Source organism: Engraulis encrasicolus, chromosome 10 (assembly GCF_034702125.1).
Source record: "Engraulis encrasicolus isolate BLACKSEA-1 chromosome 10, IST_EnEncr_1.0, whole genome shotgun sequence".
NCBI classification, from domain to species: domain Eukaryota; kingdom Metazoa; phylum Chordata; class Actinopteri; order Clupeiformes; family Engraulidae; genus Engraulis; species Engraulis encrasicolus.
Genome location: NC_085866.1, coordinates 2,806,522 through 2,824,021, shown reverse-complemented (window position 1 = coordinate 2,824,021; position 17,500 = coordinate 2,806,522). Strand labels below are relative to the sequence as shown.

The 17,500-nt window shown below is 46.8% G+C and overlaps 1 protein-coding gene across 1 annotated transcript in view; it reads right to left on the bottom strand.

Annotated features, from left to right (window-relative positions):
• Nucleotides 1–17,500, bottom strand: part of LOC134456401 (plexin-A1-like) — an 86,477-nt gene that overhangs the window by 26,968 nt on the left and 42,009 nt on the right. Inside the window, exons 8-12 of the mRNA XM_063207766.1 lie at nt 14,838–14,904; nt 4,709–4,855; nt 3,140–3,299; nt 247–350; nt 1–53 (exon numbers count right to left, since the gene is read on the bottom strand). The exon at nt 1–53 is cut by the window's left edge and continues 44 nt beyond it. Coding sequence (XP_063063836.1) covers nt 1–53; nt 247–350; nt 3,140–3,299; nt 4,709–4,855; nt 14,838–14,904 — 531 coding nt within the window. The remainder of the gene's footprint in view (nt 54–246; nt 351–3,139; nt 3,300–4,708; nt 4,856–14,837; nt 14,905–17,500) is intronic.

Below are 17,500 nucleotides of genomic sequence, written 5' to 3'. Positions count from 1 at the left end.
TTGTAGGCTGAGTTCTGCTTTGGCACGAGGGCGACGGCTGATCCGTCTGTAACCTGTGAGGAGATTTAGGAGGGATACTTAGAGGTCACTGACAACTGACAAGTATATTTATAACAGGTAAGGGGAGTTACGTGAATGAATGTATGGCTGTAGATATTGTACTGTACGTAAATGCTTCTTAAATGATTGTTTCTGTCCTGGTAAGGTATCAATGATTATATGATCAGTGTGAGTTCTTGACCGTACCTGATAGTGGGCGAGGGTGTTCAAGCGTTTCCAGTCGTTATCAATCTTGGTGGTCACGTCCTCGTCCTGCAGAATGATGCGAGCCATCCTGCCCTGACGCCACTCTGCAATTACATTACATTACATTACATTACATTACATTACATTGCATTACATACATTACATTACATGCATTACATTACATTGCATTACATACACTACATTACATTACATTACACTACATTACATTACATTGCATTACATACATTATATACATTACATTACATTACATTACATTACATTACACTTAGCTCACGCTTTTATACCCAACACAACTTACACTTACTTTAAACTGATACTGTCCCATTTTTGGAAATAAGTTTATTTTACACCTCCCCTTGAGTTAAATAATAGGGTTTTACCATTCTCCTGTACTTCCAACCGTTTTCTGGTTATGGCAGTGCAAATTTTACCTCTAAGCTAGCAGTTAACATGGAGTCCTATGAGACCAGTTAGCCGCCAGCTGGTCTCATAGGACTCAATGTTAACTGCTAGCTTGGAGGTAAAATTTGCACTGCCATACCCAGAGAATGGTTGAAAGTATAGGAAAATGGTAAAACCCTATTATTTAACTCAAGGGGAGGTGTAAAATTAGCTTATTTCCAAAAATGGGACAGTATCACTTTAAGTACAGGGTATTGGTTACAGTCCATTCCCCCAACAAACTGTTATACCTGAAGAAGGTCGGATGACCGAAACGTTGTATTCAAGTTTGTTGGTGGAATGGACAACTCCACTGGAATAATATCCTATGCACCTTTCCAATTACAGAGGTGTGCAAAAACATCTTTTTGAACCAAAGAAATCCCCAAAAGTACAAGAAATAAATTGAATGAATATTAATTTGACTGGGCTTTAAAATGTGTCTGACAGAGGTGATCAAAGTGCAGGAAGCAAACTTTTGAAGAGGAGAGGGAGGTACATTTTACGAAAAAAAAAAAGCACTGAAGCAATTTTTAAGGAACGGGGAGAAAAACATCTCGATGTCCCTGGTCTATGATTACTCTGTCACAGACTGATATAAAAACATGTACTTTCACACTTCTGCAATGAGACACATTTGCACAGTCATAGCGGCGCTGTTGGCGGCGTGCCCACCCACTGCTCTGGCAACATATCAAAACTTTCACGGTGACTTTTCAAGGACCCAAATTTCCACAAGCTTTCACAACCTTCATGCAAACAAAATAGTGTCCTTGGCTCTACATGTTGCAACTAATTATTGACTAAATATAAACACGTTTTTTTTTCCCCCACGCATTGCTATTTTTTTTAATGCGATGGTTCTGCTACTGCGTTACACAGCAAGGTTGAAATATGGCATGAAATTAAAAAGGCATGGCAGGATAATTTGACTATTAATAGATTTTCTAAAAAACGACTGTATGACTCATAGTATTTGACCATCCATTTCAACTGTGGGGTGGTTGTACTCTATATATAAGATATTTGCAATCTCCCCAGGCAATGACTGTTATTGTAGCTGAAGTGAACATTGAACGGCATTGACTGAGACAAATTGATGTCGGAACACGTGTTATTTAATAATGTCTTCTTGTAGAGAGATACTGCCCCAGTCTCACTATACACTGCCTTACACTGCCTTATAGCAGTAATTTTATTTTACTAATTTGGTGTAGAATGTCGCAGTAACTATGGTCGTTCCCGATAAGTATGATATTATACAGTATGTTGTTGTCAAATCTGGAGGTACTTAAAATCAGTAAAAGTGATACGCTGAATGTATTTACAGTAAGGCACATACGTACCACACAACGAAATAACTCTTCGTGCCTTTTCCAATATCCGCAGTAAATTCACTACATTTCCCAGCTTCTTCAGGCCTTGAAAACCTGCCTTAATAAGATTGCCTACGATATGTTCCTGGCAGTCTTAAAGTATGTTTCAGCATCTCTAAAGAAGTTTGAGTTTTTGCAGAAACTATTCAGAGACTTTTGAAAACAATTTATTCAAGTACTTTATTTTTACAGACAATGTATGGTCAATTCTTAGCCAAGTTGCTTGAGGCCATCTGATGCAAAGGAAGAAGAATATTCAATTCAACGAGGACTAAAGGCACTGCCATGTAACACTGCTTGAATGGAGCATTGAAACGACAGTACAGTACGTAACCTTCATTTTCATTTACCAAGTGCTTTATTCAAGGAAGGTGTGAAGGTGTTAGCGATCAGCTTATTATTCGGTCTGGGTTGCATAAAATGTTCACATTCTTCAGCAATGACCTTCTACGTACTGCAGCTACAGAACTATGGATTGATACAAACTGAACTTTTCCTCTAAGGCAGATGGAGGGAGGGATGGAGGGAGGGAGAAAGAGAGAGAGAGAGAGAGAGAGAGAGAGAGAGAGAGAGAGAGAGAGCCTTACCAAGGTCCTCTAAGGCAGTTCGAGAGAGAGAGAGGGAGAGAGAGGGGGAGAGAGGAAGAGAGAGGTAGAGCAAGAGAGAAAGAAACTGAAACAGAGAGAGAGAGAGGGAGAGAGAAAGAAAATGAAACACAGAGAGAGTGAGTGAGTTAGAGAGAGGGGGGGAGAGAGAGAGAGAAAGCAAGAGAGAGAGAGAGAGAGAGAGAGAGAGAGAGAGAGCAAGAGAGAGAGACAGAGAAAGCGAAAGAGAGAGAGAGACGAGAGAAAGAGAGAGAGAGAGAGAGAGAGAGAGAGAGAGACGAGAGAAAGAGAGAGAGAGAGAGAGAGAGAGAGAGAGAGAGAGAGAGAGAGAAAAGCCTTTCCACAGATCGAGAGAGAGAGACAAAGAGAGAGAGAGACAGAGAGAGAGAGAGGGAGAGAAAGAAAGAGAGACAAAGAGAGTCAGAGAGAGTGAAAGAGAATCCTTCTTACCCAGGTCCATGTCCCCAGCCTTGGGCCTCTGGGAATAGGGGCTTCCCTTGTAGACGGCATCCAGCAGCTTCTCTTTCACCTGCGTGATGGTGTCACAATTCAGACACTTCACCATCACCTCGGGAGCGCTCTCGTTCTCCGGGTTCACACAATGGAGAGTCTGCAAAGTGCACAGAAAGAAAAGAAAAGTAAAGAAAAGTTTGTTTTAAAATTCAGTTACAGTAAGAGTCCTTCCTGGCATTTGAATTGAATGCGTGGACTGGACTTGGATGAACTTTTTTGCAGAAATGGCCTTGGGGAATGTTGCATGCCTTACTTAAAGGGGTATGCCACTATTTTGGGGCTTAATACAGTTAAAATCGTTGGCCAGGGTTTATAAAGGTGGTAAAGTGTCTTATTTTTCATGTAAGCCGTTTAGTTGTCTTGCTTTAAGACAAGTTAAAAGAGGGAGCAGGTCGCTAAGCTAGTGAAAGTCAATGGATCTGTGTATCATGCTACAATGCTACACGGATCCATTGACTTTCACTAGCTTAGCGACATATTCCCTCTTTTAACTTGTCTGAAAGCAAGACAACGCTTAACATGAAAAATAAGACACTTAACCACCTTTATAAACCCCAGCCAGCGATTTTAACTGTATTAAGCCCCAAAATAGTGGCATACCCCTTTAAGCTCACTACTACTTTGGAGAAAAGTGGAGAGCACGGCTACTATTACAACGAGCCACTATGCACAGAGGCCTAATATTAAAGCCTGTCTAAATAAATCAAGTGGAGCTCTACTGGGAGAGGCTTCATTATTGGACATTTACTCAGGCTGCACAGGCTGTTCTGTGGGTGTCTGGGTTCACGTGTTGTTTGCCAGTGTGTGGCAACAGAACTGATCAGGGTGAAAGAGAGAGAGAGAGAGAGAGAGAGAGAGAGAGAGAGAGAGAGAGAGAGAGAGAAGAGAGAGAGAGAGGAGAGAGAGAGAGAGAGAGAGAGAGAGAGAGAGAGAGAGAGAGAGAGAGAGAGAGAGAGAGAGAGAGAGAGAGAGAGAGAGAGAGGGATGGAGAGAGAGAGAGAGAGAGAGGGATGGAGAGAGAGTGAGAGAGAAAGACAGGGAGAGAGGGAGGGGTGGTGGAGAGAGAGAGGGATGGCGAGAGAGAGTGAGATAAATAGATAGCAAGAAGCTGAGAGATGCTACAGATAGTGTGTGTGTGTATGGTGACACAACTGAGTGTGTTTGTGTGTGTGTGTGTCTGTCTGTCTGCCTGTGTGTGTGTGTGTGTGTGTGTGTGTGTGTGTGTGTGTGTGTGTGTGTGTGTGTGTGTGTGTGTGTGTGTGTGTGTGTGTGTGTGTGTGTGTGTGTGTGTGTGTGTGTGTGTGTGTGTGTGTGTGTGTGCATGCATACATGTGCGCTCGTAACTGACTCAGTGTGTACTGTATGTGCATAGTGTGCTTAGTGCATGGTGTGTGGCGACAGAGCTGAGTGTGCGTGTGTGCGTGCGTGCGTGCGTGCGTGCGTACGTGTGTGCATGCGTGTGCGTGTGTGTGTATACGCTTGCTAGTGTGTGGCGACGGAGCTGACCAGGGTCTTGTAGTCGATCTGCTGCCGGATGAGCTTGTCCTCGCTCAGGGAGTAGCGCGCCTCGCCCGTGATGGCGTCGATGGGGCCCTTCTCCATCTGCTGCTTCATGGCACAGTACAGCATGAACAGAGGCTCCCCCGCACACTCCTGATGGAGGGAGAGAGGGGGGGGAGAGGGAGAAGGAGGGAGAGGGGGGGGGGGGGGGGGGGGAGGGAGAAAGAGGGAGAGAGGGGGGTGGAGGGGAGGGAGAGGGGGGGAGAGAGAGGGGGGGTGAGAGAGGGGGAAAGAGGGAGAAGGAGAGAGAGGGAGGGAGGGGAAGGAGACAGAGAGAGAGACAGAGAGGGAGACAGAGAGAGAGAGGGAGAAAGAGGAGGGGAGAAAGAGGGGGGAGGGAGAAAGAGTGTGTGTGAGAGAGAGAGAGAGAGAGAGAGAGAGAGAGAGAGAGAGAGAGAGAACAGAGAGAGAGAGAGAGAGAGAGAGAGAGAGAGAGAGAGAGAGAGAGAGAGAGAGAGAGAGGGAGACAGAGGAGGATGATAAAGAGGGGGGAGGGAGGAAGAGTGAGTGAGGGAGAGAGAGAAAGAGAGTGTGTGTGTGAGAGAGAGAGAGAGAGAGAGAGAGAGAGAGAGAGAGAGAGAGAGAGAGAGAGAGAGAGAGAGAGAGAGAGAGAGAGAGAGAATGGTGACAGAGAGAGAGGGAAAGAGATAGAGACCGATACAAAGACAAAGACAAAGAAAAGAGAGACAGAGAGGGGAGGGGGGGAATAGAGCAACGGTGAAAGAGAGATTAGCATCAATTAGCGTAATGTTAAAAATAGAACAGATCATGTATTTCTCAATTTAGTAGTAATATTCATTGACGTTCATAAAAAAACCCACACCAAACGATCAGGGGGAGGCAGGCCCGTTTCTAGGACTTTGGGGGCCCTAGGCAAAGGGGTTGTCGGGGCCCTAGGTTTTTTTTTTTGTAGGGGGGGGGGGCACCTGACAGGGTAGCCACGGCGCCAGAACTTCTGTTTCGGGTTTCGGAGGGGCCAGACAATTTTTGGATGGCACTTCAGTCATTGTCACATAGCCTACCATTACAACACAATGTCACAGAAACCATAGAAATCTAATGGAACAAACAAGAAGTCACCTTATAGACAGTGTTGTGGCAGGGCAACACATGCATGAAGGGCAATGAATGCATAAAGAGCAAGCATACACCAGCATTTCCTGTGAGGAAATGCAATCTAGTATGATAACTAGTCCCTACAGTTCATTTTATGAAACTTTATGAAGAAAGACCTGGGCAAATATAGCCCATTCCATTCAGTAGGCTCCGCTCATGAAGTAGGCTAATTGAATGTTCAGTTTAACCTGGCCTGTCTCACATGAGAGTATGCCTATATGGCCCAATCAGATTTTTTGACCCTAGCACGAAAATCATGATCTGCATTGCCAATCACAAATAAAGAAAGGTCTAATCTTTCCAACCACTTTTAAAATCTAACCAAGGGTGCTCCATTTGTGCAAAACCAACTATTGACTCATAAAACAATAGGCCTAGTCCAGAAACTCAAGGCTGAAAAACGAATGAGCAGGCACAGTGGGGGGTTTGGGGGGATGTGATATTGGTAGCAAGAATTCTCCCCGACGAGATTTTTTTTCGTATTGCATCCACCACGCATTTGAAAATACAATCCAAAGTTGTTAGTAATACCGCAGCACACACAAATAGGCTACTCTGTAGCGACCCAGGATCACTGAACAACCACCTACGTTACTCCGTGGTTGACAGCTGTGTCAATTATAGGGGACCAATACCCCGCTGCCCTTACCTTGAGTTGTCTTGACCACAGAATGTATCCCAACCTCTCACTGTAATCCACAAGTTTCCAGAATCATGGTCCCAAATTCCAATGTGTAATCCATATAATAGCAAGAAAGTGGGCTACAATGTAGGCTAGCTATCCCAGCGCACTTGTGTAACTCGTGTTATCCGAAATATTGGTCATATGCATATGCACATTGTTCATTCGTTTCTTCTTGCGTTTGTCCACATTCAAAACAGTTCCGTGTTGAAAAAGGATGCGTTATGGAACAATCGACGTTTGCCCAGTGCTTGTTACAGCACATGGATAATCCTTCACGGATGTTTTTGAAAACATAACACTGTCGCCTAAATGAAGCATCTCGCTGTCTGTGCGATGTGATGTCATCTGGCCTGGGACAGTGGTTGCAGTACAGAGAGTAGCCTAATATGTCGCCTTCAAGATTAACTTTTATTTTAAAAGCAACTGTCTTGAGCCAAAAATGTAATATAAACTGGCGTCTGCGCAACATCCAGTGAGAGATTATGTAGCTTCATCTTCAGTTTGTATTTGCGCTGGATTTGACGGTTGAACAAATTGGAAGGGGGGCCCCCTCGAGATAGGGGTACTTTGACTACATTTGTCGTTGCACCTTTTGGTAATTGACATTTTCACGTCGCTGTCGCTGATGCAAACCTATTGGAAGGGGGGCCCCCTCGAGCAGGGGGCATTAGGGAGGCGCTGTTGCTTCCCTCGCAGCAGAGCCCTTCATAAAGATGGCATTGCCTTATTATAAAGCTATTTCAAATCGTCGTTGCTGTTGGGTCCATAGCCTGTCGTCCTTGGGGGCCCACCTACTCGGGGGCCCTAGGCAACTGCCTACATTGCGTACCTTAACGCAACGGGCCTGGGGGGAGGGACATGAATACATACATTTTTCTACTTTCCAATTTAACACAATAACCTTTTACTTGTACATTTGTTTCTCGAAGACGTATGTCAGAGATTCAGAACCAAAAGGGCAATAATGACCATCTTGTATCGATGTCAGTGGTTCCCAACCTATGGCTCGGGACCCAACCTATGGGTCGCCAATGATCCACAGTGGGTCACGGAGCCCTCTTGATTTTAAGGGGTTTCATTTTAAATACCATATATAACCCATGTTGAATAAATGACAAGGCATTTAACTAATATAGAAGCAACAAAATGTAGGCCCTAAGGGCTACGTTAAACATTTATTCTATTTGACCAAAGACGAATTGACAAGTTTTTGCTGGAAACAGCGGGCATCATGTGACTCCCTCTCTTGTGGGCTTGATTGGGTCACCAAAGCTTACAATAGTAAAAACATGGGTCCCTGAAGAAAAAGGTTGGGAACCACTGATCTATGTAAAGCTCAGACTGCATGATACACTGACAACAAGGACGTGCAGGGCTGGGCTGGAGCAAAAAGTCAGGGCGGGCATTGCCAAACGAGTCCTGGCCGCCGCCACTGTAATTTGTATAAATGGACGCAACGCTGCTGTCGGAACACTGAAATACTGTGCAAGGGTGGTTTGATGGGCCATTATTATACAGTGTAACCCCCTCACAGCATTCCAGAACTAATTGGGCTCATTGGAACAGTCAACTGTTTCGGAGAAGCTTGTAGTAACTGACCACTATTAGTAAGACAACTGGGCCAAAATCATCAACAGGCCACCGGGCAAATGCTCTGTATGCATTATGGCCAGTCCAGCAGTGACGACGTGCCTCTCCACTACAGCTAAAATGGAGAGGCTTGCCACCTGAAAGCCTCCTCCCCCGCCCCGCCACCAACCACAAGCCCCCTCTGCTTTTATTCACAGCTTGACACCAACGCCTCCCTTCCCCTCCCCTCCCCTCCTATCACTCCATTTGATGTCCACTAGCTCTCAAATAATCACAAGAGCTTGCCAATCAATAGAGCCATTACCCTTCCACACACACAGCAGAGAAGAGAGGGGAAGAGGAGAGAAGAGGAGAGAAGAGGAGAGAAGAGAAGAGAAGAGAAGAGGAGAGAGGAGAAGAGAAGAGAAGAGAAGAGAAGAGAAGAGAAGAGAAGAGAAGAGAAGAGAAGAGAAGAGAAGAGAAGAGAAGAGAAGAGAAGAGAAGGAAAGAGGAGAAGAGAAGAGAAGAGAAGAGAAGAGAAGAGAAGAGAAGAGAAGAGAAGAGAAGAGAAGAGAAGAGAAGAGAAGAGAAGAAATACACTTGGGGAGACAAACAGCCGAGATGAGGCAGGAAAGCAGTGGGGGAACTAAAGAACACTTTGCTTTGGTGGTGGCGTAGGCTCAGGGCTGGATTGGCCATAAGGCACACAAGGCATTTACCCGGTGGACTGCTGATGATTTTGGCCTGGTCCTATTCTCAATGTAGTTACAGCTGACCTCTCCGAGTCAGATTGAAATATTCATTTTGGCTGTTGTGGTCGAAATTGCTCGTAATAGATGATTGTAAATGTTGCCACATGCTTCCTTTTCTCTCTCCATGCCTGGCGGACTGGTCTTGGCTGGAAAATGCCCGGCCTGGTTTATTTTTGTTTGTTCTAGTCCAGCCGTGCGTCTTGGCGGCTTGATGGAGAGCGCCAGAAAACAGGACGTTAACGATTGGGAGGAAGAGGAAGTGCTTAAAAAGTACTCAGCCCTAGAAAAACACCAGAGCGGAGCGAGGGATAGAGAGAGAGATGGAGAGAGGGATAGAGAGAGGACACAAGATGAGGCAGGTGAGGATAGAAGACAACAAAGCAAAGCCTGACAGAGCCATAGATTGTTGTTGACAACAGACTATCTATTTATCGCTCTGTCTCTCTCTCTCTCCCCGTTTGTCTCTTTGTCTGTCTCTGTCTCTCTCACAGTTTGTCTATTCCTCTGCTTTTCTTTCTCCCACCCCTCTCCATCCATCCATCCATCCATCCATCCATCCATACACAGCATTGCATCCGTCTTCGTCTCAGCAGTCACAGTCCCCCCCACCCCCCACATATTGGTTGTACAATTTTAATTAACAATCTTTTTTGAGAATTAATTTATAGTAGCATTACACACCAGCAGCACAGTATCCTACTGCTCCATTGATCCCTATTAAGACTAAAAACAAACTCCTTGCACGATTTCACATGCATGCAAAATCTCTTGAATGGCTTAACACAGAGTAGTAGCAGCAGCCTACAGTACTACAACTGGCTTGCCTCGTTTCCTTGGGCACGTGCCAGGCCCAGGGTATTAGCATTTTGGCAGAGCACCAGCCCCGTCTATAGTAGCGTCTGGGGATGGAGAGAGAGGGGAGAGGGGTGTGTGTGTGGGGGGAGGGGGGGGGATGTCTGGCTATGCTAATAGCAAACAATTCACCAGGCACACGGCTGGTGCGCAGAGCGGCAATTTAGGATCAGGTGATAGGGGGAAGGGAGGGGGGGTGTCTGGATCAGGTGGGGGGGAGGGTCCAATTTAGGATCAGGTGGGGGGAGGGTGAGAGGAGGAGGAGAGAGGGGGGGGTAGAGGGGGGTGTCTGGCTAGTCCACTGTATGCTAATAACAAACAATTCACCAGGCACACGGCTGGTGCGCAGAGCGCCAATTTGGGATCAGGAGACAGGGGGAGGGGAGGGGGGGTGTCTGGATCAGGTGAGAGGGGGAAGGGAGAAGGGGGGTTGTCTGGATCAGGTGATAGGGGGGGGGTAGAAGGGGGTGTCTGGCTACTGTATGCTAATAACAAACAATTCACCAGGCACACGGTTGGTGCGCAGGGCTCCAATTTAGGATCAGGTGAGAGTCTGTCTATATTGCAGTACACCGGGGAGACAACAGGGGGGGCTGCACTTAAGCTGGATTTGTAGTAATGTGTAACCAAGCCTAATAAATACACAGTATACTTTATATGTTAATGTGTTGTTGATCTTAAACCGCTTCTGGCTTTGATATCCCTACTTCTTCAAGATGTTATTCTCTTGATGAAAGCTATTCCATTGAGTTAAAATCTGGATTTTACACCCCCTTCTGTTTTTTTCCCCGACAAATCCCACTCTGACTATATATTAATATTGCTATATTTTATACCTAATCTTTTTATATATTTTCTGTTCTCTACTACATGTAGTTTTGACATCAGTATCATCTTTGTGAAGGTGTTTTGAGACCACAGACTTGCTGATGTGGCACTTTAAACAGTGACATTGCCCTGTATCTATTGATGGGTTGATATTTCATGTTTTGCTTCTGGCTGTCATAGCCGTCGTGTAGTGTGGGGTCTATGACAACTCAGACAACTGAAAATTAAATTAGCCCACTTTGTGTTAGACCTTCAAAGTCTAACAAAGACCTTACAGTAAAAATCGGACGTGGCAAACTTTTGGAAGTCATAAAGATATTATATTACAGTATAGTCATGGTGACATGCGTGTGTCTCCCCGTCACACATAAGTGATATCTCCTCTGGTAATTTGTGTAAGGGCACATTCTGTGAGTAGCAAGGACACTGACATCTGGTGGAGGTTGTGTGTGTGTGTGCTAGAATGTGTGTGTGTGTGTGTGTGTGTGTGTGTGTGTGTGTGTGTGTGTGTGTGTGTGTGTGTGTGTGTGTGTGTGTGTGTGTGTGTGTGTGTGTGTGTGTGTGTGTGTGTGTGTGTGTGTGTGTGTGTTTCTGTCTGTTTGTCTGTCTGTCTGTGAGTCCATGAGATTGTGTGTGAATGTGGTAACGTGTGTCCATGAGTATGTGTGTGTGTGTGTGCGTGCGCACACATATGCGTGTGTGGTGGTGAGTGGTGTTGGTGTGTGTGTGTGTGTGTGTGTGTCTATGAGTGTGTAGGAATGTGGTAAGACATTCCTGTGACACCCACATGTGAAGGCCTCCCCATCTCCTCCTCCTCCTCCTCCACCCCAATCTCCACTTCTCCCCATCTCCTCCTCCTCCTCCACTACTCTCCATCTCCTCCTCCTCCTCCTCCTCCACTACTCTCCATCTCCTCCTCCTCTCCTGCTCCTCCTCCTCGTGCACTCCCTTCGATGCCATATGCTGTCAGTGGGTGCATCCCAATATGTGTCCTTGCCTCCTCCACTTGTGCTTGTCTCCTCGTCCCGCCTCCTGGCCCCTCCTCTGTGGAGAAAACTATAAAGTTTCCCAGCTGTCAGCCTCGCCACAACAACTTTTGAGGGACTGTTTTTCATTCACCATTCCAATTGCAAATGAGAAAAAGACTTTACAATTGAGCTTTTGCAAGATATTGAAATATAATGCTGTTGTCAGTGATGTCATCATGACGAGAAGCAAGTGGAGGAGGCAAGTGGAGGAGGCAAGGTCACATATTGGGATGCACCCACAGTCTCGTTAGCATCTGCGCTAATTAGCCAAGCAGCTGCTAACCAGCGATGAAGGTGCCTACATCACTCCTGGAGAAGACCTTGGGTGCCGAGCGCCTGTCAGGGAAATTAGCCCTCATTTCATTTCCACCCCTCCCTCTCTCCCTTCCTCCCTCCCTCCATACCCCTCTCTCTTAATAAAGAAGTGTTAAACATCTCTCTCTCTCTTTCTGTCTCCCTCGCTCCCTCTCTGAATAAAGGAGGGCTAAACCTCTCTCTCTCTCTCTCTCTCTCTCTGCCTTCGTCTGGCAGACTAACTGGTCCTATTGCTCTTGATAAGGCAGAGACTAAACGCAAGGCAACATGGAAAGAGGTAAATTCATGTGTTGTAATGTGTGTGTGTGTGTGTGTGTGTGTGCGCGTGTGTGTGTGTGTGTGTGTGTGTGTGTGTGTGTGTGTGTGTGTGTGTGTGTGTGTGTGTGTGTGTGTGTGTGTGTGTGTGTGTGTGTGCGTGCGTGTGCGTGTGTTTGTGCATGCGCGCATGTGTTGGCGGTGTGTGTGTGTGTGTGTGCATGTGCAGGTGTGTGTGTGTGTGTGTGTACGCATTTGTGTTGACGGTGTGTGTGTGTGTGTGTCCGTGAATGAATGCCTGCAATCATATTTGCATGTGTGCTGGTGTGTGTCCAACCAATTTGACTGGTGTGACCAATCCAAGCTGCCTGCCCACGTGGGGCATTTGGGGAAATTCACCACTGACATAGAAAGAACTAGAGCAGAGGGAACACATTCAATTAGCATTTTTTAGACGTAATAAAAAAGGGAGTCGATGGACTCACCCCCTAACGATGCAAACTTTCATGTGCCTGTGTGTGTGAGCGACTGTGCATGTGAATGTGTCACTCTGAGTGCACGCTGTGCATGGATGTGAGAGCACTTGTGGCTAACACATTATTAGCATATTAAATGTGTGTACGTCGTGGGCATCTCTTTGTGTGTGTGTGTGTGTGTGTGTGTGTGTGTGTGTGTGTGTGTGTGTGTGTGTGTGTGTGTGTGTGTGTGTGTGTGTGTGTGTGTGTGTGTGTGTGTGTGTGTGTGTGTGTGTGTGTGTGTGTGTGTGTGTGTGTGAATGTGTGTGTTTATGTGAGTGTGCATGGGTGCGTGCCTGTGTGTTTGCACGCTTGTCTCAGGGGGGTTCTTTATAGGGTGGGGGGCAGGTGTGTGTGTGTGTGCGCATGTGTGTGTGTGTGCATGTGTGTGTGTGTGTGTGTATGTGTGTGTGTGTATGTGTATGTGTGCGTGTGTGTGTGTGCATATTCATGTGAGTATGTGTGCGTGTGTGCATGCGCGCGTGTTTATATGAGTGTGTGTGCGTGTGTGTGTGTGTATGTGTGTGTCTCAGTGGGGGGTTCTGAGGAGGATGGGGAACGGGAGGCAGGTCGAAACATTAGAGGAAAACGTGGCCTGCCAACACATGTTGAAAAGAAGCCACGACAGCTCCCCTCACCGTAAGATCTTTATTAGAGAAAAAACAGGAACCCGATATGAATATTACAATTGCCGAAGAGGCTCTAGCACATGGCTTGGATGTTCAAGCCAACTGACTGGACTGCTAATGCTACCATCAAAGAGAGAGAGAGAAAGAGAGAGAGAAAAAAAGAGAGAGAGCGAGAAGGGGATGCATTAGATTCCAAGGCTCGCGATCTTCAGCCGTACGCCCACGAGCACTGACAGCTTCATTTCAAGATTGCCGACAACATACGAGACCCACGAGGGCTCCGGAGCCCAAAGACCCTCATTTAAAATGCATCATTTCAAGGAGCTTTGAAGATGACTTCAAAAACACGCTTTTATCGCATACACATACTTAAATGTCTGCGATGGACGGAAAAGGCGCATGAGTCGGAGCTGGAGCCGAGGCTATCTGCTATGCGTGGTAAGCGTATGCGTGAATGAATGCGAAATGGCTTTTTGTCCGCTGGCTACATCGTCGAGCAGTCCGTTGAGTGGGGGAGCGTAGCGTGGGGAGGGGTGGGGGGTGCATCAAGGGGGCCGAAAGGAGACGGGTGTTTACTGTCAGGGAAGCCGACAGGGGGAGACAAAGGGGACAGTTGTCCCAGGCCTAGAGGGGCACAGAGGGGGCCCCAGAACTGGGTTCTCATTACATTGTATGTGTTGGGTGGGGGGGGGGTCCATTCAGATGACTTTGTCCTGGGCCCAGCCAAAGCTGTCCGCGGGCGGCCGTGTTTACTGTTCTTGGGCCCTCAAATTTGTGTTAATCCTCTGACCGCCAGACACCTTCCTTCCCTCCTGCCATCGTTTTCTGACGGGTAAATACTGCAAATTGGAAGTCATTCTCGCTCGCCGCTCGCTCGCTTCTCCTATTGATTAAAATTGTTTCCTCCTCACTACTGTAGTGTGCAGTGCGACCTCTTGGCATGATTGGACTGATGAAAACCTCCAGCACAGCACACATGCAGATGAATGGGGAAGGAGGGAGAGAAGAGGGAGAGAGGGAGAGAGAGAGACAGAGAGAGAGGGAGAGAGAGAGAGAGAGAGAGAGAGAGAGAGAGAGAGGAGTGAGAAATATATATAGTGAGGGAGATATATTAGGGAGAGAGAGAGAGAGAGAGAGAGAGAGAGAGAGAGAGAGAGAGAGAGAGGCAGGCAGAGAAAGATGAGAGAGAGAGAGAGAGAGAGAGAGAGAGAGAGAGAGAGAGAGAGAGAGAGAGAGGCAGGCAGAGAAAGATGAGTGAGAGAGAGAGAGGGGGGGTTGAGAAATAAATACAGAGGGATAGATAATAGGGAGAGAGAGAGAGAGAGAGAGAGAGAGAGAGAGAGAGAGAGAGAGAGAGAGAGAGAGAGAGAGAGAGAGAGAGAGAGAAAGAGAGAGAGCGTGAGGTATTGGATAAAAGGAGAGGGACTGATGAGGTAAGACGGCCGCCACTTTTATGGCTGCTGTGATTTGCAGTGGCGGCGGCCTGCACTGCTCTGCACCCTTTAGCTTGCAGCTTTAGCTTCCAGCTTACCTTCAGAAACTTGTAGAGCAGAAAGGTGAACCAGTTGGTGAGCATCTTCTCAGCAACAGACTCCGTCCTGAATAAAGAAGGAGGAAACAGGAAGATGTCAGTCTCAGTCGAGACCGTGGCCATTTCTCAATGCTAAGTGTCCTAGCCCATTTTTCATGGATTTCACCAAAGAGTATCCAACACCGGGTATTTCGCAATGTGAGGTGTCCTAGTGTTTCTAAGACGAGTAACAAGCATTTTTTCATCGATTTCACGGACCAAAGCGTATCCAATCACTAGTTCTGAGTGCAATTAATAATTGAATACACCGGGCGGAAATGGGCCTTACTCGTCCTAACAAGGCTAGGACATTTCACTTTGAGAAAAACCCATTTTCACCCTCTGCCGTACCCAGCATATAGGCAGGTCAATGCTTCACATACCAAATGACATGTGCAATGACATGACTACAAGAGGCAAAAAAATGTAATGAATTCAAATATACGCAAGATTTCCCCTCAACTGACAGCTTCAGTCATCAGGCCAGTGCCATGAATTGAGAAGGTTGTCACATTTATAGCTGAACCTCTGCCCTGCAATCATGCCATCATCATTACTAAAAGCTATTTTCATCTTGGGTCAACCTATAGGTTAGACGCAGAATAGAGAAGAGAGAGGTAGACGCTCCACTCCAAAAATGTGGCCATAACCCGTAGTGGAGGAGGGCACTGATGCGATGTCAGAGGTGGCTTTGACCTTGGCACAAACTGATAGACTGATGAAACCCGATGAAACATTTTTTAAAAGCTTTATTTTTGGGGTTGGGAAAACAGTGCATTAGTGTTGTGTGCTTTAAAGCATCTTCAAACGCTGTGGCGGCCGGCCACACTTTCACAAGTCCTTAGAACTGAAGCGATTTGGCCTCACTTTGTGTTTGTTGACTGAAAAAAATAGAGTTGATGGTTCAGACAATTGGAGGCAAGTGCTGTGGCTCTGCTGCTTAGCCCCTCTCAGCAGCGGGAGGGAGAGAGAGAGAGAAAGAGAGAGAGAGGGAGGGAGAGAAATGGATGAGAGAGAGAGAGGGAGAGAGAGAGAGAAACAGAGAGAGAGGGGGAGGGAGAGAGGGAGAGATAGAGAGAGAGGGAGAGGGAGGGGGGGAGAGGCAGAGAGAGACAAAGAGAGAGGGGGGAGAGAGGCAGAGAGAGAGAGAGAGGGGGGTTCAGAGAGAGAGAGAGGCAGAGAGAGGGGGGGGAGTGCTGTGGCTTTGCTGCTTACCCCTTCTCAGCAGAGACAGACAGAGAGAGAGAGAGAAGGAGAGAGAGAAGGAGAGAGAGAGAGAGAGAGAGAGAGAGAGAGAGAGAGAGAGAGAGAGAGGGAGGGGGGGGAGAGGGAGAAAGAGAGAGAGAGAGAGAGAGAGAGAGAGAGGGGGGGGGAGAGCGAGAGAGAAAGAGAGAGATGAGAGAGAGTGGTAGAAAGAGAGAGGGAGAGAGAGATGGATGAGACAGAGGGAGGGATAGAGAGAGTGCTGTCTCTGCCTCTTGCCCCCTCTCAGCAGCGGTTGACATCATTCAGCACTGCAGTGGCACCACTCTCCTCATCTCTCTTCTCCTCTCCTCCCACTCTCTCTCACTCTCCTCATCTCTCTCTCTCACTCTCCTCATATCTCTCTCACTCTCCTCTCCTCTTCTCTCTTTCCCGCTTTGTCTCTCTGCATGTCTTCCTCACTCTTTCCCTTTCTCTCATTTTCTGTCCACTTCTCACTCTCCAACCTTTTCCTCTGCCTCTCTCTCTCTCCTCTATCCTCATCTCTCTTTCCCACTTTGTCTCTCTGCATGTCTTCCTCACTCTTTCCCTTTCTCTCATTTTCTGTCTACTTCTCACTCTCCAACCTTTTCTCGAACTCTGTCACTTTCTCTCCTTCACTCTCTCTCCTTGTCCTTTGCTCTCTCTCTCTTGCCCTCTCTCCCTCTCTCTTTCTCTCTCTCTCCTCCCCTCCCTCTCTCTCTCCTGGTCCTCTCTCCTCTCTCTCTACCCCCCCCCCTCCTCTCTCTCGCTCTCTCGCTCCTCTTGTGCGGGCAACAGTAAATCATCTACCCATTAACGGAGAAGAGGGGCCGAGGTGAAGTGTTCCCACCGACATCAAGGTAGAAAAGGAAAAAAAACCCAAAACCCAGACAATCGTGTTTGTGTTGCAGAAACGAAGCCAAAATCAACTTTTAGTGCTTTAGTGCTTTTTTTCTTGGCATGTCGCTTATTTGAAGAAAAAGAAATGGTGTGGCCATCTACCATACCATAGGTGAAGTGCTGTTTTATGCCTGTTTAGTTTAGTGTGTGTGTGTACTGTGTGTGTGTGACTGTGAGAGATGGGGTGGGGTGGGTCGGGGGCTGGCAGTCCAGAAACTTCCACAGTGTTATTTTAACACTTCTAGACTAGAGTCATATTTAACAGCTTGTTGATCCTACTCTTTCAGCGTTGTGCTAACAGGGCACTCTACTCTTGGCCTGTCGCTTATTTGGAGAAAAAAAAGAAAAGAAGAAACAATAAAGTGAGGATCCACAATAAGGTGAATCACTGTTTTTGTCTGTTTTTGTCTGTTTTTGTCTGTTTTTGTCTGTTTTTTTGTGTGTGTGTCTGTGAGAGACGTGGGACTATGGCGTTCTGAATGCCACAACATCAGATGTGC